The 22772-nt window shown below is 51.2% G+C and overlaps 7 protein-coding genes across 7 annotated transcripts; 2 read left to right on the top strand and 5 right to left on the bottom strand.

Moving 5' to 3' along the window:
• Window positions 1-12: 12 nt before the first annotated feature.
• Window positions 13-1831, bottom strand: BO83DRAFT_460758 (dynamin GTPase; the record flags this gene model as incomplete). Its single annotated transcript, XM_025537222.1, has 4 exons — window positions 13-1360; window positions 1412-1520; window positions 1591-1633; window positions 1680-1831. 4 exons carry the CDS (start codon window positions 1829-1831, stop codon window positions 60-62), a joined length of 1605 nt encoding a protein of 534 aa, XP_025390441.1. The 3' UTR covers window positions 13-59.
• A 3010-nt stretch (window positions 1832-4841) lies between these two features.
• On the bottom strand, window positions 4842-11037 carry BO83DRAFT_406362 (uncharacterized protein; the record flags this gene model as incomplete). Its single annotated transcript, XM_025533878.1, has 5 exons — window positions 4842-4927; window positions 4993-5259; window positions 5464-6395; window positions 10098-10162; window positions 11029-11037. The coding sequence occupies 5 exons, from the start codon at window positions 11035-11037 to the stop codon at window positions 4857-4859; spliced, it is 1344 nt and encodes a 447-aa protein (XP_025390440.1). The 3' UTR covers window positions 4842-4856.
• An 804-nt stretch (window positions 11038-11841) lies between these two features.
• On the bottom strand, window positions 11842-13344 carry BO83DRAFT_355878 (mitochondrial 37S ribosomal protein uS9m). The gene is made up of 2 exons (XM_025529166.1): window positions 12378-13344; window positions 11842-12306 (listed from the first exon to the last, which is right to left on the bottom strand). Exons 1-2 carry the CDS (start codon window positions 13237-13239, stop codon window positions 12215-12217), a joined length of 954 nt encoding a protein of 317 aa, XP_025390439.1. The 5' UTR covers window positions 13240-13344; the 3' UTR covers window positions 11842-12214.
• Window positions 13345-13475: 131 nt separating this feature from the next.
• Window positions 13476-15574, top strand: BO83DRAFT_406360 (putative translation elongation factor eEF-1 subunit gamma). The gene is made up of 3 exons (XM_025533877.1): window positions 13476-13616; window positions 13720-13921; window positions 14155-15574. The coding sequence occupies exons 1-3, from the start codon at window positions 13587-13589 to the stop codon at window positions 15150-15152; spliced, it is 1230 nt and encodes a 409-aa protein (XP_025390438.1). The 5' UTR covers window positions 13476-13586; the 3' UTR covers window positions 15153-15574.
• Window positions 15575-15675: 101 nt separating this feature from the next.
• BO83DRAFT_376223 (NIF domain protein) lies at window positions 15676-18269 on the bottom strand. Its single transcript, XM_025530657.1, has 2 exons — window positions 18091-18269; window positions 15676-18033 (listed from the first exon to the last, which is right to left on the bottom strand). The coding sequence occupies exon 2, from the start codon at window positions 17776-17778 to the stop codon at window positions 15910-15912; it is 1869 nt and encodes a 622-aa protein (XP_025390437.1). The 5' UTR covers window positions 17779-18033; window positions 18091-18269; the 3' UTR covers window positions 15676-15909.
• Window positions 18270-18485: 216 nt separating this feature from the next.
• Window positions 18486-19687, top strand: rrp36 (putative pre-rRNA processing protein). The gene is made up of 2 exons (XM_025528319.1): window positions 18486-18693; window positions 18746-19687. Exons 1-2 carry the CDS (start codon window positions 18520-18522, stop codon window positions 19655-19657), a joined length of 1086 nt encoding a protein of 361 aa, XP_025390436.1. The 5' UTR covers window positions 18486-18519; the 3' UTR covers window positions 19658-19687.
• A 927-nt stretch (window positions 19688-20614) lies between these two features.
• BO83DRAFT_307524 (uncharacterized protein) lies at window positions 20615-21838 on the bottom strand (the record flags this gene model as incomplete). Its single annotated transcript, XM_025527338.1, has 2 exons — window positions 20615-20842; window positions 20912-21838. Coding segments are annotated over 2 exons (1155 nt in total), but the record flags the coding sequence as incomplete, so codon positions are not given.
• Between the last annotated feature and the right edge of the window lie 934 nt (window positions 21839-22772).

Raw genomic sequence — 22772 nt, 5'->3', positions numbered from 1 at the left:
TAGCAGTAGCCTGTGCAGTATGGCGTCTATCTATGGTCAGATTCATGGATCAAGAACAATCACCAATACGTCGTCACAATTTCTCTCCCTGGCCGGCCGTGCAGCAGATCTTCCCGAGTGTGCACCACAGTCCGCGCCTGCCGATCATGAACCAGGAAGAATTGTAGCCATGTTACTCGGTGGATCTCACAAATCCACTTCCCACTAGCGCAAGCATTTTCAGAGCTAGTTAAACATTCCTCTTCAATTTCCATCACTCGTTCTGCAATCTTAAGAGCTGCCATCCCTTCGCAAATGCCTTCGCGCCTTGGGTACTGTCGGAGTAGACGGATCGCCTGCCGCCTGATTGTTGGTTCGCGACAGCGGAGTGCAATTAAGAATAATGGCTCCGTCGTAATTGTCTCCAGATGGAAGCTCATGTGTTGTGACTGGTCTATATTTGCAGGCTGGCTGTCTAATGGATCAATGGGGTCTCCTAGTATGTCGCCCATCAGTTCGAGCATGTATGCATAGTCCTCGACGAAGTCGTCGTGAGCTAATTCGCCTTTAGTCAGGTCCATAGACAGTGCCACTTGTGCGAGTCTGCGTCGGACATAGAGAACTTTCAAAGGCCTCTCATCTTCTAGCTGCGGTATTATTCCAAGATACTTATCAAGCCTGGTATCCCATTCAGTAAGACCAAGAAGACACCGTTGTTTCTTGATTTGCATCCGAGCATCTGGAACATCAATATATATGGAATTGTTGGTAAATATTTGCATCATCCTGTTAAAATTCACCTCCAAGGCAACACACGCCTCTAGCAGAGACTTGAAGGAGGTGGTAGACGACGATAAAATGATCTGCTTGTCCGTCCATTGAAGGTTGTTTGAAAGACTAGGAAGGTAGGGGCGCGCTTGTGAGTCGAGTTGGGTAAACAAGGCAAGCAACACATCCAGATCTGAATCCTCATCTCTCTGGTCTTCACCTCTATCCGCCAATTTCCACTGATGAATTAGCTTCAGTCCACTGTTAATGTGCACGAAAGCCTGCAACTGACGGCCCTGCAGACTTGACATGGTAATAAATAAGATGCAAACACTCAGGATGACCAGTCTGTCGAATTTAGTTAAAGCCTGTCCTGACAGCAGTTCTTGCAGACTTTGGATGGATTTGTTCCACTGTTGCAACGCAAGCCTCACCTCGGGGCTATCCTGCATCCTTGACATGGTAATCGGCGTAGGGTTGACCATGAAGTCTCGATGAATGCAGGCCACCGCTGTCATGGCATGCCACAGGGCCGGGTACTGGTGCGACATTTGAAGCAATCTGCGAGCCCAGCGGCCCTGGTCGAAGAAGCCAGCCAAATTTGGGGTAGTGACTGAGTGAAAGAACCGAAAACTCTCAGTTCTACGCGGTTACTTGATACTACCTCCCAATAGGAAGGCATCTGTATCATGCCGAGGACCGTAGTGGGCGGCTCTTGGGCGACTGAATCGTAGCCATCGCACTTTCTTCCGGTAGAAGAGCATCGCTGGCAACTGCAGAGTCACAACCGTCAGCGAGCTCTGACTATAATGTTTTGTACTATAATCGGCCAGAGAAGCCTACTGACACGAGTTTTGTCTCGTCACATTTCACTCTCCGGATCCTGCTTGTGTCAACAACTCATGTTCCAGCGGCAGAAATATAAGTCTTACCGACAAGTCATACAACCGGTCTTCACTTTCGGAGCCCAGTGCTTTATGCGAGCCTTTCCTGACCGGTTCAGACGCGAGTTACTCTCTTTGAGTTCACCAATCAGGGACTTAGTAAGGTGTGTATTGTTCTTCAAGGATTGAGGATTCCGCATCTCAACATGGTCAGGATGGAGGAATCAGAGACCTATTTTCAGCAGCAGAACAATTTCTTTGTGCATCAGACACCACAACAGGTGTCAGAACTTTCGAAAGATATATAGAACTAGAATGTCTAGGCTACGTGTGCGCATGTCGCTGAGTGAGCAAGGAGGGGACTAATATCTAGACCGAAGGATCCCCGCTAACCGGATGTGGTAAAGTGTTTACTACTGCTGGATTGGGAAATCGCAGCCCTCGAAGATGCATTCTAGGTGCGCCTCTCTATTCGTCTAGAGGGAGTACCACGTTCAAATTAGTAAAATACACTTAAAACTTTTTCTAAATTCATGTCTCCTAGGTATGTTGGATGTATGTAAGTATGCACTCACGAAAAGCCTAAAGGGACAACCCCATACTGTATCTTCTGAGAACCGATTCGAAACAGCAATAAGCATAGAGATGATGAAAATATCAACAATCTATGAATGACCCTTCTAAGCCCATCTCTTAAATAGGAAGGATCTCCTGTCCCCGCTGATGTAATCTAGGATGCGGGGACGTTCTCCATAGTACTAAACAACTTACTATAACACTTCTCTCAGCCTTGCCGAAGCGCCTATAGTCTTCCTCCTTCCTCAGAACAATCATTATGAGTCCGTCAAGGTCCGTTTCTTTTCCTATTTGCACCCTGCCAGCTGAGCTGTTGCTACTTATAGGCGCCTGTATGGACTGCTCAGCCTTGTGTTCTTTCCAAGCAGACCTTGGTCCAAATTCACCTCCGCTCTTTTATAATATATTTTGGGGCGTGGGCAGCCATTTTAAGGACTCTATCCGAATTTCCATCACTGACCGAATTTTCCGTGAGCCATTTGAGGGGATATACGACGCAGGGGCAATTTGGAATGATACATTTTCCTGCCCTGTTACGGGATCCTATCGTTGATCCTGTGCTGGGGACAAAGTTCTCTTATACTGTTAACTAAAGGACGCCCAGAAAAACCGACGGTGGTTGGGCTTCAGTATTCCGGGCGTAGTAGGGATATTGTACTACAGAAGTTGGCTGAATATGCGACCTTTTCACGGGGATGGGACAGCGACTAATCCAGTCCCCATTGCTGGTATTATGGAATTACTACGCCTACAACGCCACATACTTCTTCTGTGTTTCTTATCCATCCATGCCGAAGATGACACAACTAAGAAAGATAGTAAATAGGTAGAAAGCCCAGTCTTCGCCTTATTCTCCTCTTACTATAACCCAAGTCCTACCCCTAACCAAAAATACGATAATTGGGATGAATTGTAGTACCTGTCAACTCAGCCATACTTAGTAGTAAATTCTATTATCAAGAAGCTCTCTTGTCTACCCCGTACTTCATAAATATGTAATCATCCCAAAGGCTAATAGATACAATAAATAATTCACTTCATAACCACCTACTCGTATTCCTAGTACCCCCAAAGAACAAGTACCCGTGACCACCTCCTATCCTACTACCGAAGCAAGGCGCCCCAAAATCCCACTTCCTGCCCAACCGACAACTACCCATCCATCCATACCCATCTCCCCTACTAATCATCCGTACCCACCAATCCAGCCCCATATCTTTCGATCCCCACCTACCCACCCCAGCTGAACACAACACAAAAGTACATGTAAGTAAATACTACATGTATGCATATACCCAGCCCTTAGAGTTTCCCACTACTGCAACTATTCCCTGATTCCCGGGTCCAAATCCTTGCGAACATATGACGAGTATTAATTCTTGACGTTTCCATGAGCGAAGGGCTGAAGAAGTACCGTGCATGAATAAATATGTAGTATTTGTTACTTTGTAATTAGATGATGATTTCATGCTGCATATGTATGTATGTATGTATGTATGTATGTATGTATGTTGCCTTGCTTGCTTGCTTGCTTGCTGGGTGCATCTGCAGGATCTAATCTTGCGTACTTTTTTCCTTCTATTATTTCTCTAATCCTTGTCGTTATGTTTGTTCTTTAGTTTGTGGGATGGTTGGGCTGTGAACTAGACTGGATCACTAATACTGAGTTTATTAAAACTACTAAGTTGGGTATCTCGAAGTTAAACTAATACAAAGGAAATCAAACAAATGAAAAAGAAAAGACACTATTGTACAAGGAATTGAATCCCATCCACCTGAATTGTTGAGGTGATTTCGGGCTCAATGAAACAGTAGAACAATCGAGAACGTCAGCCCCGGTCAGTTGCCTGTTTGTCCATCGTCGTCGGGCATCAATTCATCACTCCTCGGGGTTCGACCGAAGATGGAAAGAAGGATGAATCTCTGGTCGCAGGATCCGGTCCAGTTCAGCCGCACTTAAGCCATCACATAGCGTCACACACAGCCACCAACGACCTTTATCCCAACCAAGTAAAGCAGTTCACACCCCCGTTCAGGTCTATGTCCTGAAACCCCATTGCGCCCGACCTGATCTTTGCCCCCCTAAATGCGAAACAAAGGTGTGGAGTGTTCATAACCCTTCAAACACCGTCTAGGCAGTAAGTAGTGCCCTGTTGGTTTCTCAGCATTTTTTAGTTATTTTGTTTTTCGCCCAGCTCTTTTCCCCATTAGCTGTCATACTCAGAATCCCTCCTGCCGATAGGGCGGAATCCTGGCCCGGGATATGATCTGACACGAGGGACGAGCATGAAGTGGGGGCGGTGCCTGAACACGCCCGACGTATCCAAAACTGTGGATAAGACTTTGGGGGTTACCGATGGCCTGGTCAAGAAAACGAAAGAGGAAATAGAAGACCAAGGAAAAGTCGTGAGCCACGAGTCGTGACGAGGCTAACTCGGACGCCGCGATCTATCAATCGATAGTCCGCGCTGGGCGTCGGGTTGGCTTTGCTCCCATCCACTAGACTAAACTACTAGTCCCTGCGTTAGGGGCCCTAAGCCCGCCACCATCACAAAAGTACGATCCAGCCGAGTCTCGCTAGGCGTCCGTCCAGCATCCAACCCGGTTATGCGCACCCCCCCCCCCCCCAGGTTAGGATTTGCCAGCCCGTCATCGCGAAGCGGTCTGGGAGCGAAAGACGTCCGGTCGGCCTTCGATAATATCCAGACATTGGTCCATGACTATCAAGCACGTTAGAAACCGTCCACGGTATGATGGGAAGAAATAATTCTAGAGAGTCACTCACTGGAAAGAATCTCCTCCTCCCAAATCCCTACTTGGTAATCAACTAGCCCATGGGGCTCCATCCGATCGCAGAGCTGGATCAGCTCCTTACCCATATTGTCTATCGCGTCGTCACTAAGAAGACTAGTTTGGGGCGGCTGACGACCGGTTTGCAGCAGTTCCTGAGCCAAATCTTTCTGCTTCTGGCATACCGCTAGCCAACATATATTGAAATCATTCCAAAGTTGTAGTTGATCCGCATGTAGCATTTGATCATCCCGAAGGATACCTATTGATAGACTCGAATTAGCCTCAAGGTTCACAATATAGTCGCTCAAACCCCGGTCTCGCTGTGTGCGTCAAGCAGAGTGCCAATCAAGAACCATGCTTTTTAGGTGCATGCAGGTAGTGTCCGGGCCAGGAGCTAAAGAGGGGGGAGGGTGGGTAAGAAACCCATTGGCGTGGGATTGGTGAAAACGCTAAGGGGACATACCGAGCTCCCGCGCATTAGTCACAAGCCACTCGGAGATTTCCAAGAGTGATCTACTAGCTTCTACCAATCGGCCGGCGCGCGTACTATCGAATGTCTCTCGTAATGCTCGTTGGAATTGAGCATACGCTTCCTTCAGGCCAGTCGACTCGGACCCCACCCGGGACGGTGTTTGTAGGTGTTGTTGTTGCTGCTGTTGTTGCTGCGACGGCGACGGAGGCTGCTCCAAACGTCCAGACGCTCCCACTGGAGTCAGTTCGGCCATAGCTGCGGGAAAGACGTGCGGAGCGCTCGAGCGTCCAATGGCGCTGGCTTGGTTATAAGCGGACAAAGGGAGCTGCGATGACAGGTAGGGCGGACCCATGGCCGGAACCCCTGTGGCCGTCGGTTCATTTGCTGGGAAATATTGTGGAACACCAAACTGACTAGACAGTGCTTCCATCGCTGCAGATTGCCGTGCCGGGTATGGTGGGACGAGCTCGTACGGGGCTTGTCCCGGGTCCTGCTGGCTGAGGTTGTATACCATCTCGGAGTCATAAGGAGCTAACGGCTGGTGTACCGGCTGATTCTGGCGCTGTTGGTCGCGCAACGTCGGTGTGTATGATTGCAACTCATCCCCCTGCAGCGAACCGCCCTGAAAGGAAGTGTCGGTGTATCCATAGTCTATGTACGTTGGCACTCGAGGACGCCCGGCAGTCTGAGAGGGATCTCCCCGTGCGGATGGCACCCCAGTCTGTCTGAAGCGATCCGCCGCGCGGCGGGACATGCCAGCTCTGGTCGCAAAGCGGGTGTGAAGATCATGCTGCTTCATGCGCCGGATCTCGCCATCCATACCCTCACGCACTGGATCGAGGTCGAGAGACCAATGCGCGAGTGGGGAGAGTGGCGGGCTCACGTAGGATTCCAGCTTGGCGGGAGGGCGCGATCGGCTGTTTCTGAGGTAGGAGGTGGGATGCCCTAGCTTATTCGCTCGGTGGCTTTTCTTGCTAGCAGGGAATTGAGATCCAAGCCAACAAGAATCGCAGGTAAGCGCGCGGAGGGTCTCACGGTTTCACTTCAGCGCAGGGACGCGGGTACAACCAGCGCACGCGATCTAGATAGTCACCCACCGATCAGTCGTCGCAAACCCACATGAATGCAGAGGTATACCTGCAGGGGATATTTGTCTACTATGGAGGTTTGCGCACCTTGTAGAAAAGCCAGAAATGTGTCTTAAACGATGGTTTGACCCTGGTTTGGGAATGAATCGCACAACCCGGGTTCGATCTATGTGGAAGACTGGGATGGCGGGGGGGAGGACAAGCGAAAGGAGGGGTACTTCTAACCCACTCGGAGAGAGGAAAGAAAGCCCAATATAGGATAGTCCACAAGACGAAAATGAAGACTGATAGGGTGATGCCAGGAAGTAGGAACCTAGTGGGGTCGACAAGATAGGGACTTGGGATATGCTTATGCTCCAGGTCTCAGTTGAAGACCAGTACTGGCTGAGAACAACTTCGGATCTTCTGATCCTGAATACTTAAGAGATAGATGAGGAGGGTGAAGAAGAAGAAGAAGTAGTAGTAGTAGAAGAAGAAGTAGAAGTAGAAGAAGACAACGCCGACAACGACGATGACGACGAAAGAAGAAGATGGATGAGGGCAAGCGAGGAGGGGAGAAGTGGGGGATTAGCGGACCGGGAGAGGATTGGGATGCACGGATTACTTATAGCATCGAGCAACCAGACTGATGGGACAATAACAGGCCGGAAGATCCGCAGGGAATTATTGGAAAGCCTCTGGGGCCGGTCGATCAGGTTAGTCGGGATAGACAGCAGGAAACCATGAAACAGAAGAAAAAGGGTGCCAGTATCAAGTCAGGTCAGCTCAAATCAGATCAGGCCGAATCAGGTTCAGTCCGAGTCAGTAGTCAGTCAGTCCCTCGCTCACTCATTCAGTCAGTCATGCCTCTTGTCGCTTCTCACCCACCCCAAGTGGGCACCGGAAGCCCAAGAGACAGGCTGAGAGACCCTCCTTCACGCGCGCATAATGGACCCATCCGAGAGACTTGCAGACCCGAGAAAAAAAGTAAAGAGACGAATAAGACATCAGCGATGACTAGATCGCGCGAGAAACGAGGGCGAAAAAAAAACAAACGAAGCCCACCGAGATGGAAAGAAATCCCTGGGATGAAGAAAAAAGAAATGAGGGAACGCAGAGACTAAACCAGCAATCAAACCAGATGCAGGAGGGCTTTTTTCTTTCTTTTTTCTTTTTCTTCCTTTTTTCCTCCTGCCATTTTCCCTGCAGTGGCTTGTTTTTTTTTTTCCTAATTTCATTTTTTTAATTATTCTGAAAATATTTTATTACTTTTATTTCTCCGAATTTGAGTGGAGAATGGATAACATTTGAATTTCATGAACAAATAGATTTAAATCCTCTGTTTTAATTCTTGGGGGGGTTTTTTTGGGTTTTCTTAATTTGTATCATGTCATATTTGGATCGATTATTTAGGTTAATATGTAGGGGGGATGTTTGTGTGTTTTGGTCACAAATAGATTGGCAGGCTGAGCCTAATTCAATACCTGACAACCACAGCAGAAGCAGCAGCAACAAGAACAACAACGGAAAGAAAGCGGAAAGAGCAAAGCATCATTGTTTGTATGGTTTAGTAATTATTCCACTCTCTTTCGTTCATTGTTTATCATCATCTTCCTTGGATTTCCCCCCTCCTTCTCATCTTCCTCCTTTAAAAAAAATCCCCCACCGCGGCAAAGTGGAAAACTGATTGATCCATCCAAATGGGACGCACTATGTCCCGAAACGGTATCAGTCACTGATGCGAACCCAGAATGGCTCCTTCTGCTGAACTAATTGATTAGCTCATATTCCTTTTGCGGACCAATCCACCGGGACGATGGCCAAAGGATGCGAGAGAAGGTTACGGAAGATGGATGGTGCTGAGACAGAAAAGTGAGAGTGTGTGAGAGAGCATGTGGAGCTAGAGTGGGCGACAGACAGGAGGATCACTAGGATCACTTCATAGTTACGATGGTGGCCCCCACAGGAGCCGCCTCAGATCCATCGCATTCCTGCGAAAAGAAAAAGAAAAAAAAAAATCAAAAATCAAAAACAAAAAATAAAATAAAATAAAATAAAAAAGTCTGGAGCCAAGGAACTTTGCAATCGTGCTGAAGATCAGTCAGACACGAGGCGCGCGGGGCTATTCGGGGCTGAAAAGTACCTGCTCGAACCCGACTCTCCAGCATCTAGTCTACATCTCCATATCACACTATCCGTTTATGAACCCAGCCAGCACTTCCTCGTCTTACTGTCCGCTCTTCCTCTGATTGCTTCCTGGAGGATTCGATTAAGGTTAATTGTCCCAAGAGGGGACGGCCCATAACTAGTTAACTACACATGTACTGACCCAGGTATGGATCCTCTAAGTCCTCTCTAGTATCTACTAGTCAGGGACTAAGGCCGTCCGAGCTAACCTCAGCTTTTCAATTTTCTACCACTACCTGAAAATCCCTGGTCCTCATTCCAAATTCGGGGATCCGTCCACTCGCTCTATAATCAATGGATCGATTGATCAATCGATTGATTCCCACCTACTGGGCCGAGTTCCCCGAACAGCCTTTAAAGTCATAAAGTCAACTTTAAGCCCTTCCGAAACGCTATTTGGGTGATCGTTTTCTGGTCCATGCACCGAACCGTGTACCAGTCTTCTGGATCGGGTTTGCAAGCCGGGGAGATCTACGCCCATCTGTATTGAAAGGAGTAGAAAAAAAAGTAAATTGGATGCAGCCGAAGGAACACCCAGAACAAGGCAAGAAGCAGTACTTACTTTTACGGTCCGGTTCCACGGAAACCCACCGCCATGGCCACTGAACTTTACGAAGATCGGCTTAGGACCACGGGAAGAACCGCTTTCTGGGATTAGACGACACCGGGGAGCTGGATGGTGGATCGATCAGTGCATTATTGTGTAGCAAAATGCTTAATTACAGCGAATCGTGATGTCCCAGCAGCATAGACCAAGTATGGAGAACCAGGTCGGGAAAATAATGGTCTTTGCATTATGCAGCCATCCAGCTACCACCGCCCAGCACGGTCCAGGTTTCGCAGGAACTTCTGTCGGTTGTTGCAGACTTCTGCTTAGTCCTATCCCGATCAAGGATCACCCTACAGCCACTGAAGTCGCTCAATCGATGGTTAAAGTCAATGATCGTGCCGTGCCTGGCTAAGCTGCCGGGTCGCACACCTTCCGGCCTGCTGGGAAGGTCGTGCACCTTCAGCGACCAATCGAGGCCACGCTTGTCGGGGCAACAGGGGGGATCTGCAGCACTGCAATTGGAGCAAGCTAACTTTGGTCTGCAGCGCAAGGTGACCGGGCTGTCTGATCTTATGCCTTTTCCTTGTCTTGTTTTGAGTTAGATGTGTTCTAATTTTTGATTTTTAATTGTTTTCTGTCATGGTTTTTGGGGAATATTCGCACTACCAGCACCAGCGGAGCGCTAAGTGGTAGGGCGTGACAGGGGGGAAGCCCGGCGTGCACTAGAACGGCGTCCGAAGAGCCGGCGCCGCTTTTAGGGCCTGTCAGAAACTAAAGCCAGACCTGGGGGGCCGTGATCCCCACGCACGCGCAGAAAGTACGGCGTCTCCACGTAAAGAGATTCCAAATCATGGGTCCGAGTCTTCTTGAGGGATATACGGAGCTCCTAGGACATGTTTTCCAAGGTTCAAGGGAATGAAAGTGAGGCGGGTCCAGCCTCACCACTTTCACACTAGATTTCAGGATCGCAGTCATCAGTCGACCATCGCCTCCTTTAGTGGCTATTCAATGACGATGATCTTCAAGTTCAAGTCCAAGACAATAGAACAGGCAACATACGATGACCTTGCCTCGTGCTTATTCTGACAGCTGCTCCTCGTGCCAGCCGTGGATCCGAAAGTTCTGTCATTATCCCAATGAAGCCGCTGACTCAGGGAGCTACGACCAAGCAGGCGTGCAGCAGTATAGTAAGGCGCTCTATACGACGCTAATCTCGGCGATATCTGGAGATACAATCTCTTCGGTATCAATCGGAAGCTTGTCTACACAACTGCATGCGCCTGATTATTAAACGCGCCCACTGACAGAGCTGGAGTGGTCTGGTGAATCATGAAAACAATGTACCCACCAAACGTATTGCATGAATCTCAATTATCAACTTCTTCGCGGAGAGGCCATAATGCGATTATGCGCGGGACTATCATCTCCACCTGGTTCGCACATCGGCGGTGGGCTCAACTCCACACATAAGACCACTTCCCTTAATTTCTTTACCCTATTCCTCCGGTATAGTCATCAGTATTATCAATGACCATCAGCATCGTCAAGGCAGCTCTTTTAGTTTTCCACCCCATAGGTCCGCGCAGACTGATGCTGTTTTCACCTGGTCCAATTGGTTGCCCAACTCCCTGGCTGCTCCCCCTCCTCCGCCACACCCTGACGAACACTCTAGTTTTGGATCTCGAACGCATCGCCCAATAGAGTCACTTCCGGGATCCTATGACTTCCCGAGACACAAGGATGTACGATGACGCTGGCCATGACCGCAACAGCAGCAGGCAGATAAATGCTCGCCCCCAATCATGATGGAGAGTATTCCCAATCGAACGGATGACGACACAACCAACCTCACCCCATTTGATGAATGATCCGGCCGTATATACCTTCCTATCGCATTGTCCGGGCCCTGGGAGAAGTAAATAAGTCTCATCTCGTTCATCTGGAGCCTCGCTTCGCCCTCTGTGTTACCACCATCAGGTTCCAGCCCGTCTCCTTCAGTTCGATGGGGGGGGAAAGAGGAAAGGCAGTGGAAAGCAGAGAGTGTCTTCCGGTTGATCGTCTTTCTCTCTTTCCAGTCCCCGATCAATGGGGCGCCACGTTATGGATAGTCGCGTCCTGGGGTTCGACACTACCGACCGCTTGGGGCTCCCTGTGTAACGAGAGATTCTGGTCGCTACTATTATCAGGCTGGATTCAATTCCGCAACCTATCTAGGCGATCATCAGACTGGCTAGCTACCTAGGAGGGTCTACTAACTCGCCCGGGGCGTTCAATCTGGTAGCATGATCTTCGGCGCCTATTCTCTAGAGGCTAGCGGTGTTTGCGCTTACTATACAGTAGATTATGTACATCTGGATCGCGTTATGTCCCCCCTTTTACACTTCCCCTATATCGAACACGGGTCTGGCCGTCCTGCTGGCCAACAACTGACCTCCCTTCCTTCCCACGGAACCCCCCTTTGTCTTAAGGAGGGGTGGTGACAAGACGGTCGGAGGAAAGAGACCATTCTCATTGACCACAAACCCCAAGTACTGTTGGACAAACAAGTCACCCTCGGATAATCCTCTTAGTCAACGGGGCATTTCTACCACGTCCAATCATGCTCAACACCCCCGTCGCACAGATAGTCTACACTTATAGTTTCGGTTCAATTGTTCAACGTCAATAGTTACATGCTTGTCGCCGAGAACATGCAGTGTCGTGTCCTGAAACGAATCCTCGTGACACCGGGTTGAGATGCTTGCAATACAGGATATACTTTCGTCGAGAATCACAAGGCCAAGTGGAATAATACAACCAAGGAAATTAAAGGGGGAAAGGGTGGGAAAAAAGAGAACAGGTAGAGAAACAATCCCTCCAAAAGGCCAGAGAGGGGGACATGAGTAATGAAACAGAGGGAGGGAAGAAGAAGTTGGGCGTAAGGTAGGCAGGTATGCTTTCACCGCTTGACCCAGGTGGGCATCTTGCGGGCCTTGACATGACCGGGCTTCTTTCTCTCCACACGACGGGCATCCACGGTAACCACACCAGCTGTAAGAAAATAAATCGGTCAGCAATTCGCTCCACCACGACCCAATTCGTCGGGAGTCGGAGATACGTACCCTTCCGCAGGATAGGCTTAAGAGCAGGTTCGTGAACCAGCAGAGCCCGTGCAACAGCCAGTGTAATAGCCTCCGCCTGACCGGTCACTCCTCCACCGCGAACGGTAGCCCACACGTTATACTTGTCCAGCCGTGACGTACAACGAAGAGGCCAGACAGCACTCTCACGGTCATGTAGACGAGGGAACACCTCGTTAAGCGTCTTTCCGTTCACCAACACTTCACCCTCACCCTCAACGAGGTGCACCACCGCCGAGGACGCCTTGCGCTTGCCCTTACCACGGGCCTTGCCCTGTTCATCCACCGTTCTGGGGGCGGGCTTGTTTCCATACGGATTACCCGGACGGAGGAAGAAGTTGAGAGCCGTTCGCACCTCCTCCGGGGCAACATTGGGGTCAATGCGGTTGAGACGCTGCAGGAGCTTGATGAGGCCCTTGTACTTCTTGGTCGGGACGGGCTCGCCCACGGCATCACGGAACTGGAGCAGCTTGAACCAGGCCATTCTGGGGGCTTCGCTGGGGGACACCGTGGGTAATGCGGCATACTTGGCCAGAAGAGCTTCCAGCTTCAGCATATGGTCGAAAAACTTGGGGCTGCCGGAGAAGTAGGCCGGCGACACGGGGATGATGCGGGCAGGCTTGGTGATGAAGTTGTCGAGGTCAATGGGGGGAGCAGCAACGGGTTCTATTTCTGTCGCATAGCTGCGGGCATTCTTGCATTGCTGGAGGAGAGCCGGCGTGGAGGGAGAGGAGACCGGGGATGATGCGGAGATCACGGAGCGCTGGATAAAAGGCCGCAATTGAGCAGCTCGACGGATGGAGTGCATGGCGTGCACAAGGCCATTGGGGCTTTGCCAGGCCATGATGCTGCAGACCGGCTGGCAAAGGGGAGCCTGGAGGAATGTGAGGCGAAGAAGAAGACGGGCGATGGGGGAAGGGAGGCAAGAGGACGAAGAACACCAACGGACCCAACCGACAAGATTCGCCGGAACCTTCAACTTTCTTGCTATCCTGAGGTTTTTCGCCGAAGAGATCACGTGCATCCGGCAGCAAAGGTTGCTCCGGGCCGAAGCGGTCTGATTCGCACAAATTTGTTTCGAGCCCCTCGACAAGCTGCCGCCGCCTTTTTTCTCCCTCTTTTTCCCTCCCCTCTCCCTTTTTCTCTTCTTCTTCTTCTCCCTCCTCATCTTCCTCCCACACATCCTTCACAATGGCCTTCGGAAAGCTCTACGGTTCCCCTGTATGTGTTTCTGCCTGATTCAGGAAGTTCTTCTTCCCATCCCAGGGTTTAGAATAGCTTCCTTTCTGCTATGCTGAGAACACCTTGCTAATTGACTCCATAGGAGAACGGTCGCACCATTGCCTGCCTCGTCGCGGCTAAGGCCAACGACGTTGAGGTTGAGCTGGTCAAGACTGAGGCTAACTCTGCTGCCTCTTTCAACCAGTCCGCTGAGTACACCAAGCTCAGCCCTCTCGGCAAGATCCCCGCCTTCGAGGGTGCCAACGGCTACACTCTCTCTGAGGTCATTGCCATCGCTGTCTACCGTACGTTCTACCCTGAATACGCTTTGCGCGTTGCCATTCCCTTTGTTTTATGATGAGCATTTTATTTCAAGTTATCCCTGTCAGAACTGGTAAATAAATAAATAATGTTGATAACGTTTGACTCTGAAAATCATCTCTTACCCCACTTTGGGGTAGTGAAGAGATTTCGTCTTGATTATTTGATGATCACGCAATTGTCTCTTGGTTGGACCTCATGCTGACTCGAATAAAAGTGACCTCCCAGAACGAGAAGACCACCCTCTTGGGCAAGACCAAGCAGGACTATGCTTCCATCCTCCGTTGGTTGTCTTTCGCCAACTCCGAGACCCTCCCCCGCTTCGGTGCCTGGTACCGCCCTCTCTTGGGTCTTGACGGCTACAACAAGAAGAACGTCGAGGATGCTGCCAAGGCTGCTGTGAAGAACGCTGGCGTTCTCAACACCCACCTCACTGCCAACACCTTCCTTGTTGGCGAGCGCATCTCCCTGGCTGATTACTTCACTGCCGCTCTCCTCACCCGTGCCTTCGCTACCGTCCTGGACAAGAAGTACCGTGACGAGAACGTTGCCATCACCCGCTGGTACAAGACCATCGTCAACCAGCCCGCCTTCAAGGCTGTCTTCGAGAACCCCGTCTTCGTCGAGGAGTGCATCAAGTACACTCCCCCCAAGAAGGAGGAGAAGCCCAAGAAGGAGGCTGCCCCCGCTGCCGCCGCTGAGCCCAAGCCCGCTGAGGAGAAGAAGCCCAAGCACCCCCTTGAGGCTCTTGGCCGCTCCGAGTTCGTCCTTGACGAGTGGAAGCGCCAGTACTCCAACGAGGACACCCGCCCCGTTGCTCTGCCCTGGTTCTGGCAGAACCACAAGCCCGAGGAGTACTCCCTCTGGTCCGTTAACTACAAGTACAACAACGAGCTGAAGCTTACCTTCATGGCCAACAACCTGATCGGTGGTTTCCACGCCCGTCTTGAGGCTTCCCGCAAGTACCTCTTCGGTGCCCAGGCCGTCTACGGTGCCAACTACGACTGCGTCATCCAGGGTGTCTTCCTGGTCCGCGGCCAGGACTTCAAGCCCGCTTTCGAGGTCGGCCCCGACTGGGAGAGCTACGAGTTCCGCAAGCTCGACCACACCAACGCTGAGGACCGCAAGCTCATTGAGGACCAGTGGGCTTGGGACACCCCCGTTGTCATTGAGGGCAAGGAGTACCCCTTCGCTGACGGCCACGTCTTCAAATAAGCTGGTGCGTTAGACGTAGCCAATTCATGATGATGATATCCCACTTTTCCCCCCTTCTTCTCTCGTTGGGTAGTCGTCTGAGATGAAACTCGACCTTTAAAATAACCTCCGTCTCTTTCTCCTCCAACCGAGGTGTGGGAAAGTTTTCGTGGGGATAGTATGTTCAGGGCGCTATTTCCCGTCCGGTCAACATCTATTCCATCTGATTGCTTTTTTCCCCACCTTGGTGTCATTTACCCCCGCCCTTTTTTTTTTCTCACATATCCACGCTACCCATGATGGAACGGTTTACGTGTTTTCATTCTTCGTCGACTCCTTCCAAAAGAAAACTTTTTCTTCCTCTATTTATTTCACGCGTAATGCCACGCTTACGATTGATATGGACCATAGCAGTAGCTAGTCAAAAACAAACCCACTAGCACATTGTGCTTTCCATGATCATGACTTCCTCTTCTTCCTTCGTAACTCAGTATTGTAATCATTGCTTGGTATATGATGCTCTATATGCCATATCAACATCCCGTATGTACTTCATTCATAGTAACCCCTTCGTTATACAAAACTATGTGCATACCCGTACAGTAACCTAGCTGGTCCCAGCCCAGCCATCCTTTCTCTTAGATTATCCCCCTCCACCACCAACTCCTGCCATGAGTGGATGCACCATTACCATATCATGTGGAACACCTACCTTCCACAATACAGAATATGGTATCTAATGCAGACAGATGAAGAAGAAATAACACAGAAAGAAACCTCAAGTCTTCAACGACTCCTCCAACCGATCCAAAAGATAATTCTCAGACTGAGTAGAAGCAGCAGGTGACGGTGAACGATCACTTGCATCCCCATCACCTAAAGTAATACTGACGTTTTCATTCAGATCAAGTCCGGATGGTATGGCAGTGCCACCCGGTGTTGAGTCCGAAGAAGGCGATGATGGGGAGGGAGGAGGAAATGAGGAAGGGTCTGTATTTGGTGTGCCGGTATTCGTTTCATCGACAGTAGAAGAGACGGCGGCGGCGGCCACTGGGATAGATGTAGGAGCTGGTGGTTGTTGTTGTTGCTTTTTCGCTTTAGCGGCAAGACGATCTTCTTGCTTCTGAATCTGGCGGGCTCTGGCTTTCTCGGCGGTCTTTTCGCGCTTGCGGGCTTTGCGGCGTTGTTTGCGTGCTTCGGCTATTTCAGCTGGTGTGAGGGGGACGTCGTTGGGTTTGGGTTGGGGTTGTTGTTGTTGTTGTTGTTGGGTGGTTTCGGATTGTTGTTGGGCTTCGGCGTCGTCTTGGAGCTTGATATCGAGACACAGGTTGCCAGTTTTGGGGATCGAGTTGTACCATTTGTGGAGGACTTGGCTGACGTCTTCGTGTAAGGATAGCTCCTCGAGCATTTGCAGAACCTTTGTTAATGTGGCCGCGTCTTCTGCGCCGGAGTGTCCGTCGAAGGTGGGGATTTCGAGGAGATTGCTTGGTTCGCTGCTTGCTTTGAGGCGGGTGTCGTCGATTAAGATGGTGTTGGTTTGGTCCCAGCGGGTCTTTTGGAAGGTTCCAGGTACGGATGAGCCCAGGCTTTCGGGGTTGGGGTATGATGCTTGGACCTTTTCGTCAGCCCAGACGGTACTGAGGGTTTTGTAGACCTGGATTTTGGCATCGTATTGCTGTGGTGTGAGATTGAAGTGTTCGCGGTGCCATTCGGCGACGATTTGCGTCCGGCTGTCATTGATGAAGAGTTGGCGGCAGATGCCATCGACGGTGGGGGGACGGGCACTCGACCATATCATGACCTTGTATTTCTGCATCAATGTCTGTATAAAGATGTCTAGTCCCGCTCTTCGCTTGAATCGAGGCGGCATGTACCGGTCAGGCCGATGAACGAGCGTGCCGTTCAAGTCCAAGATGACTAGTAGAGGTTGTTTCCAGGAATTCCGTTTGGCTGGTTTTGATGACTGCTCAAGGTAGGCCGGTGTTGGAAGAGCTCTTTTAGGTGGTGTCGGAGACTCGAACTTCTTGGAACGAGGGCGAGGACTAGCGCGTGCCTTGGATGAAGACCCCGGGCGTGGCGATGGAACCTGACTGGACATGTTGCGGGTATTGACTCCAGCAGAGCCAGCTGCTTGGAAGGCCACGGGCCCGAATGGCGGCATTGTCATCAATGGATTCGTTGGCGCAAAGTTCATGAAGGCAGGCGGGAACATGGGAGGCAATCCACCAGGGAACGCACTCATGTCATTCAACGGAGGGAAACCGAAAGAAGGATTAGTAGGCTCCCCCAAAGGAGCTTGAAGAAGCTGTTGCTGTTGCTGTTGCTCCAATGGGAGCTGCCAGAAAGGCTGCTGAAACCCTGGGAAAGTCTCGTTTGGCGTAGCCATGCCGTTCTGGAAGGGGAGAAACATAGGTGCCAAATTGAAGCTGTCAAATGTCCCAAAGCTGTTCTGGGATGGATGACCTGGTGCATAGGACGCTGTATTGGCAGACTGTGATGCTTGTGATTGCATCTCTTCCCGAATGTTCTTTTCGGCTAATTGTTTGCTCCGTCGTGGTAGCTTTTGCCGCGGGCGAGCAGATGGGGGAGCATTTCCCGGAGCCGTCGTGCCGGATTCCTCTGTGCCGTTGCGCTTGGTATTCCTCATTTTCTGACGAGCCCAGCGGTCTTTATACGGTCTCCAGGCGGGCTTTTCGTCTCCCATCACTGAAGAATTGGAACCATCATGACAAGCGCGACTGTCCATACTGGAGGCGTCGAATGCCGATGGGTTTGTTGAATCCATGTCGGGCTCAATGGACTGATTGTTGCGAACAGAGAACTGGGGTGGATTCGAGGATTTATGGTAGCATGTGCGAAAAGTGACAGGAGTATAATGAGTGTTGATTGTTCCCAGAGCAACCTATCCAATAATGTTAGCAATACAGATATTCGATTATTCTAGTCCAATAGCACACACCTTCGAGGACACCCCACTTTGAAACTTGCGATCAGGAGAGGGGACTATCAGGGCGGGGCGGGGCTTTATAGCAATCAGAGGCAAACGAGAGAATAAGCAGCATTGGCGTACTCGCAACATGAATGGAAGATTCCTGGAAGAGGAGCGACCGAAGTAGGAATCCGCCGCGACACAGGAGGGAGAGTGAAGAGGATGAGAGCAGCCAACGATAAAAGAAAGATAGAAGATATGCGGAGGCAGAAAAAGTGACTTACTTATCGGGGGATCTGGCCAATCAAGGTGGAGACGCCCCGATCGCCGCCTTCCAGGAACGGCAGAACGGCCTCATTTTTTTTCGGCCGCCGATCTCACCGCCCGGCCAGCTTGGGTTTTCATCTCACCTTGCATGAACTAAATACGGTTATACATCTCCCATCCAAGAACTGCGAAATGGCTATTTCAGACCTATTGAATCGCCGCGTGCGAGCTGTCGCTCAGGATGACGAGGAGCTCTTTTCTGACCAGTCTGGATCGGAGCAGGCTAGCGACGATCTCCGCTCTGACGAGTCGGGCTCAGAGAGTGGCAGTGATGGTTCCCTAGACGAGGACGACGAAGACGATATGGTTGGTTCCCTATTCTTTGGATAGACGTCGCGACATGCTGACTATTTCGCAGTCTCAGGTCGGCCCGGAAGATATGGATGATGACGAGGACGACGACGAAGATGACGAAGACGACAGCGACGATCCCCAAGACGACGTTCAAGCCTCACTAAGCAGCATCTCATTCGGCGCATTGGCGAAAGCACAAGCATCCATAGGCCCCAAATCGAAGCGGTCATCCAAGGCCTCCAAGACAGAAGAGGACCCTGCCGCTCCTTCCCCCTTAGATGATATTCGGGCGCGGATTCAAGAGGCGCGCGAACAAAAACGTCAAGCGCTGTCGAAAACCAAGGACTCTGAAAAGCATTCCCGTTCCTCCAAACATGCGCCGGCCGTACAATCCTCCAAACATGCCGTCTCCCGCAAACGGACAATCATTGAGCCGCCGAGTGTGCCCAAGTCGCGAGACCCCCGGTTTGATCCGACTGTATTGAGCCAGGGTGGCCGCGGAAACCCTCAGGCAGCGAGTAACGCATATGCATTCTTGGACGAGTATCGCCGGGATGAGCTCAAGCAGTTGAAGGAACAATATGCCAAGACAAAGAACCAGGAACAGAAAGAAGCTCTGAAGCGTACGATTCGGTCGACTCAAGACCGTCTTCGAGCAATGGAGAACAGGAAACGCGAGAAGGAGGTCTTAGCGGAGCATAAGAAGAAGGAGAAGCAGCTCATCCGTGAAGGAAAGAAGAGCAACCCGTACTTCTTGAAGAAGTCGGACCTGAAGAAGCAGGTGCTGCTCAAGAAGTACGAGAATATGAACTCCAAGGACCGCATCAAGGCACTCGAAAGAAAGCGCAAGAAGACTGCAGCCAAGGAGAGAAAGGAGATGCCCATGGAGCGGAGAGCCTTGGCTGGTGACGATGCGCCGAGTGGCGGTGGAGGTGGTGGTGGTGGTGGTGGCTGGAAACGCCGCCGAGTTGCATAGATGCTGGAGCTTGTCTGATCCTGATGCCTGGCCCATCATATTGTATATAGTTCACAACTGCATAGGCATATATTTTCTACAATATTCATTTCAGAACATCGTTTCCACGCCGACAGTCCGGGAGTGTTTATATAGACACCGTATTACTTATCATTATCCAAATCCGACCTTGTCCTTCCAGGCGTAGTTGCAGCTTAGTCAGAGAGAAAAGAAGAATGAAAAACATATTATCACTGCCAAATGGCGAACAACCAACATCCAATAACTATTGCTGTACCAAGATAATCAGACGCGTAAGCACAAACAAACAATCAAATGGTATCGCAACAAGCCATAAGTCAATGACGCAAGGATCACCGAAATCTGAGGTCCTCGAAACAATATAGACATGGTTCTTCGAAGAACATGATCTTTAGACCCATAACAAAATAACGCCTCATGTCCAGAACAAAGCAAGTTCCCCTCGAGGGGACCTTCGGAGAAAAAGGGCAATAATAGAGAAGAAACTGAATAATGATCGAATAGAAATAAACACTGGAATCAGTGGCAAACAATGGAGGCGTCTGGCCTAACATGGTATAAGATGCAAAAAGGGTAAAAGGGATGAGATTGAAGGGACGGGATCCACCCTTCCGTTCTTTTTCAAAGAGCGACTGTTCATGCGGTTCATATAGGTAGTCGTGTAATTTGGCATATGCATCATGTCTAGAATAAATACTATTCTTCAGACACACTCCCTTCACACGTAAAGATCTGCTGTTTTTGTGGGCCCGCAGTTCAGCCGGGGGTGATTGCTCCCAAATAAGCACCTTCTGCTGGGTCATGCCTATCCATAATTTCTCAAGTACTGACCACACCGGATAGCGCATGAGGGAAGATTGGCGGTATTTGAGAGTAAATTCATAGCGATGGGCCAAATCAGATCGCATAGGGAGAACCTAAGCAATTGGTCATGGATTAAGAATGGAATAGGTCCCAGGCACGTGCACAGAGACTAAGGAATTCTTCCTTCTTTCTGCGCTGGGTCTCGGGCGAGTCTCTCCCAGCCCCAAATGGGCCATAGGTGGCACTTGCACCAGAGGCCAAGGCTGGGTTAGGGCGATAATGTGGGTCGGGGCCGTGGCCCAAGGGCGGGCTGCCGTGCTCATGTTCGTACTCGTTTCTCGAGCGGCGCCGGGCAGTACCCTCGGATGGGTACAAGGACGGCTGCGGGGGGTGCGCGTTCGCCATGGGCGTAGCATCCGAGTGAGGCACTCCAGACTTTGGTGGTCCGTTAGCCACACGGGGAGATGGTGGAGTCGGGGGTTGGTGGCCGCCGTAATGTACAATGCGCGGCAGAAGCTCCTCGCGCCCACCTGACAGTTCCTGGACAGCTTCCTCGGCGGACCGGTACTCCCTGGGGCGCTTGGGAGGTTGAGCGGCATCCCGGGAGATGCGAGGGGAGGGAATTGGGGGAAGATTGTTCGATTGAGGCGGGTTTGCAGCTGTCGCGCTGGGGTAATATAGTCCCCGGTTTGCCTCGCGATCGCGGCCCAACGCCTCATTTCCAAAGACGTCAGAGAGCGGGGGCAAGCGATTGGTTGTTTGCGTAGCAGGGAGGTGATGGATGTGAGATGTGGACCCCAAAGTCGGGCTTTGGTTAACAACATGACGGGTTAAGGGCTGCGCTTCGTTTCGGCCCGTGAAGGTCTGATTCAATGGCGCAGATTGGATGACACGTTCACTGGCAAATTGGGCTGCGGAAGGAGGCACGATGGAGAGGCCAGGCGGGGGTCTTCTCTTCGAGGCACCGACCCGGGGGAGGCCGAACGATTCAGATGGCTTGATTCCATCGGGCCCGTCATCCTTGGCGGACTTCTGTAAACGCGATTCGATTATTGAGCGCTGCTGATCCCGAACCGATAAGCTCCGCTGCAGCTGCTCCCTCATCACAGGGTCATGTGTTTGAAATCCCGGGGACAGGCAAGCGATCCCGACCTCTTGCATGTTGACACCCTCTCTCGCAGTCATAGGGCCGCCAGGAGGCCGTGCGGACAAGCCCCCCGAGGTCGGAAGGCTACTGGAAAGGTCTAATCTGCGAGGGCGAGGTCTAGTATGAGACTGCATTGCCGGGGAGGACGGAGGTTCCTTTTTCACGATAACTCGACTCGCAGTGGATCCGGCCTGTGATCTGTTGAAAGGTCAACAATCTGCATCGGCGAATCAGCCAGCGACTGTCGGGTAAGACACTTACGAAGGCGAGGTCGGTTTCTTTCCTGCAGGCGAGCTTTTGGCCGACGACACATCCCGAGAGACACCGGATGGGCGGGGCGGCGTGGTACTCGTCTGGTTACCTGAAGATGCAGGCGCCAGTGTTGGGCAATTTTTCGGACTGATATCGCGGGTCATACGCGGAGACGTGAGCGGAGCAGCCTGGGCAGGCGCAACCGCGGTCGACATAATGACAACGAAGGGTGACGAATTCGACAGGACACAAAGGAGCGGGAAACTCCTTGGCGAAAGCACACAGCTGACCAGGGGAAGCAGTCGAATCAAAGGGACGGTGCAGCCGTCAAACCGATATAGGCTGGCGAAAGAGAAAAAGACAAGAAAAATTGCCCCTCGGGAGCTGTCTCACACAGCCACCGACTATATAACGTGTTCCTGTACGGTGCTAAGAACTGTGCCACCCAACGTCTCACAGCCTGGAGCAGGTGGAGTATCAAGCTTTCTCTATCAAGCGCTGGAATTATGAGGTGGTAGGGCGAGATCGGATGAAAGCGCGCGCGGAAATGGAGCTCGGTAGCGGAGGCGGCTAATATTGGTCTTCGGGGGGAGGCGATGTCGAGGTTGAGCTCTGGAATGGGGGCGGAAGCAGCTTTCAAAAGACCGACGGATCCAGCCCGAACAATGAAAAGGCACGGAGGACGGAGGGGGAGAAGGAGGAAGAGATCAACGTTCAATGTGGCACCCCAGGAAAGAAGTCGTCAAACAGGTGGTGGGAGGTGACAACGACGGGGACTGGTCAGATACTTGAGGGAGGCGGTTAGCTAAGGTTGGCCGGCGGCAGTGTGACAACGGTTAGAGGTCGGTCAGGCCGGGGGGTGGTGATCCAGAGCGACAAAGCGATAGTGTG

The sequence above is a fragment of the Aspergillus eucalypticola genome (assembly GCF_003184535.1).
Source record: "Aspergillus eucalypticola CBS 122712 chromosome Unknown BO83scaffold_6, whole genome shotgun sequence".
Classification (NCBI taxonomy): Eukaryota; Fungi; Ascomycota; class Eurotiomycetes; order Eurotiales; family Aspergillaceae; genus Aspergillus; species Aspergillus eucalypticola.
The sequence above is the reverse complement of the archived record's forward strand: the minus strand, read 5'-3'. Positions and strand labels throughout refer to the sequence as shown.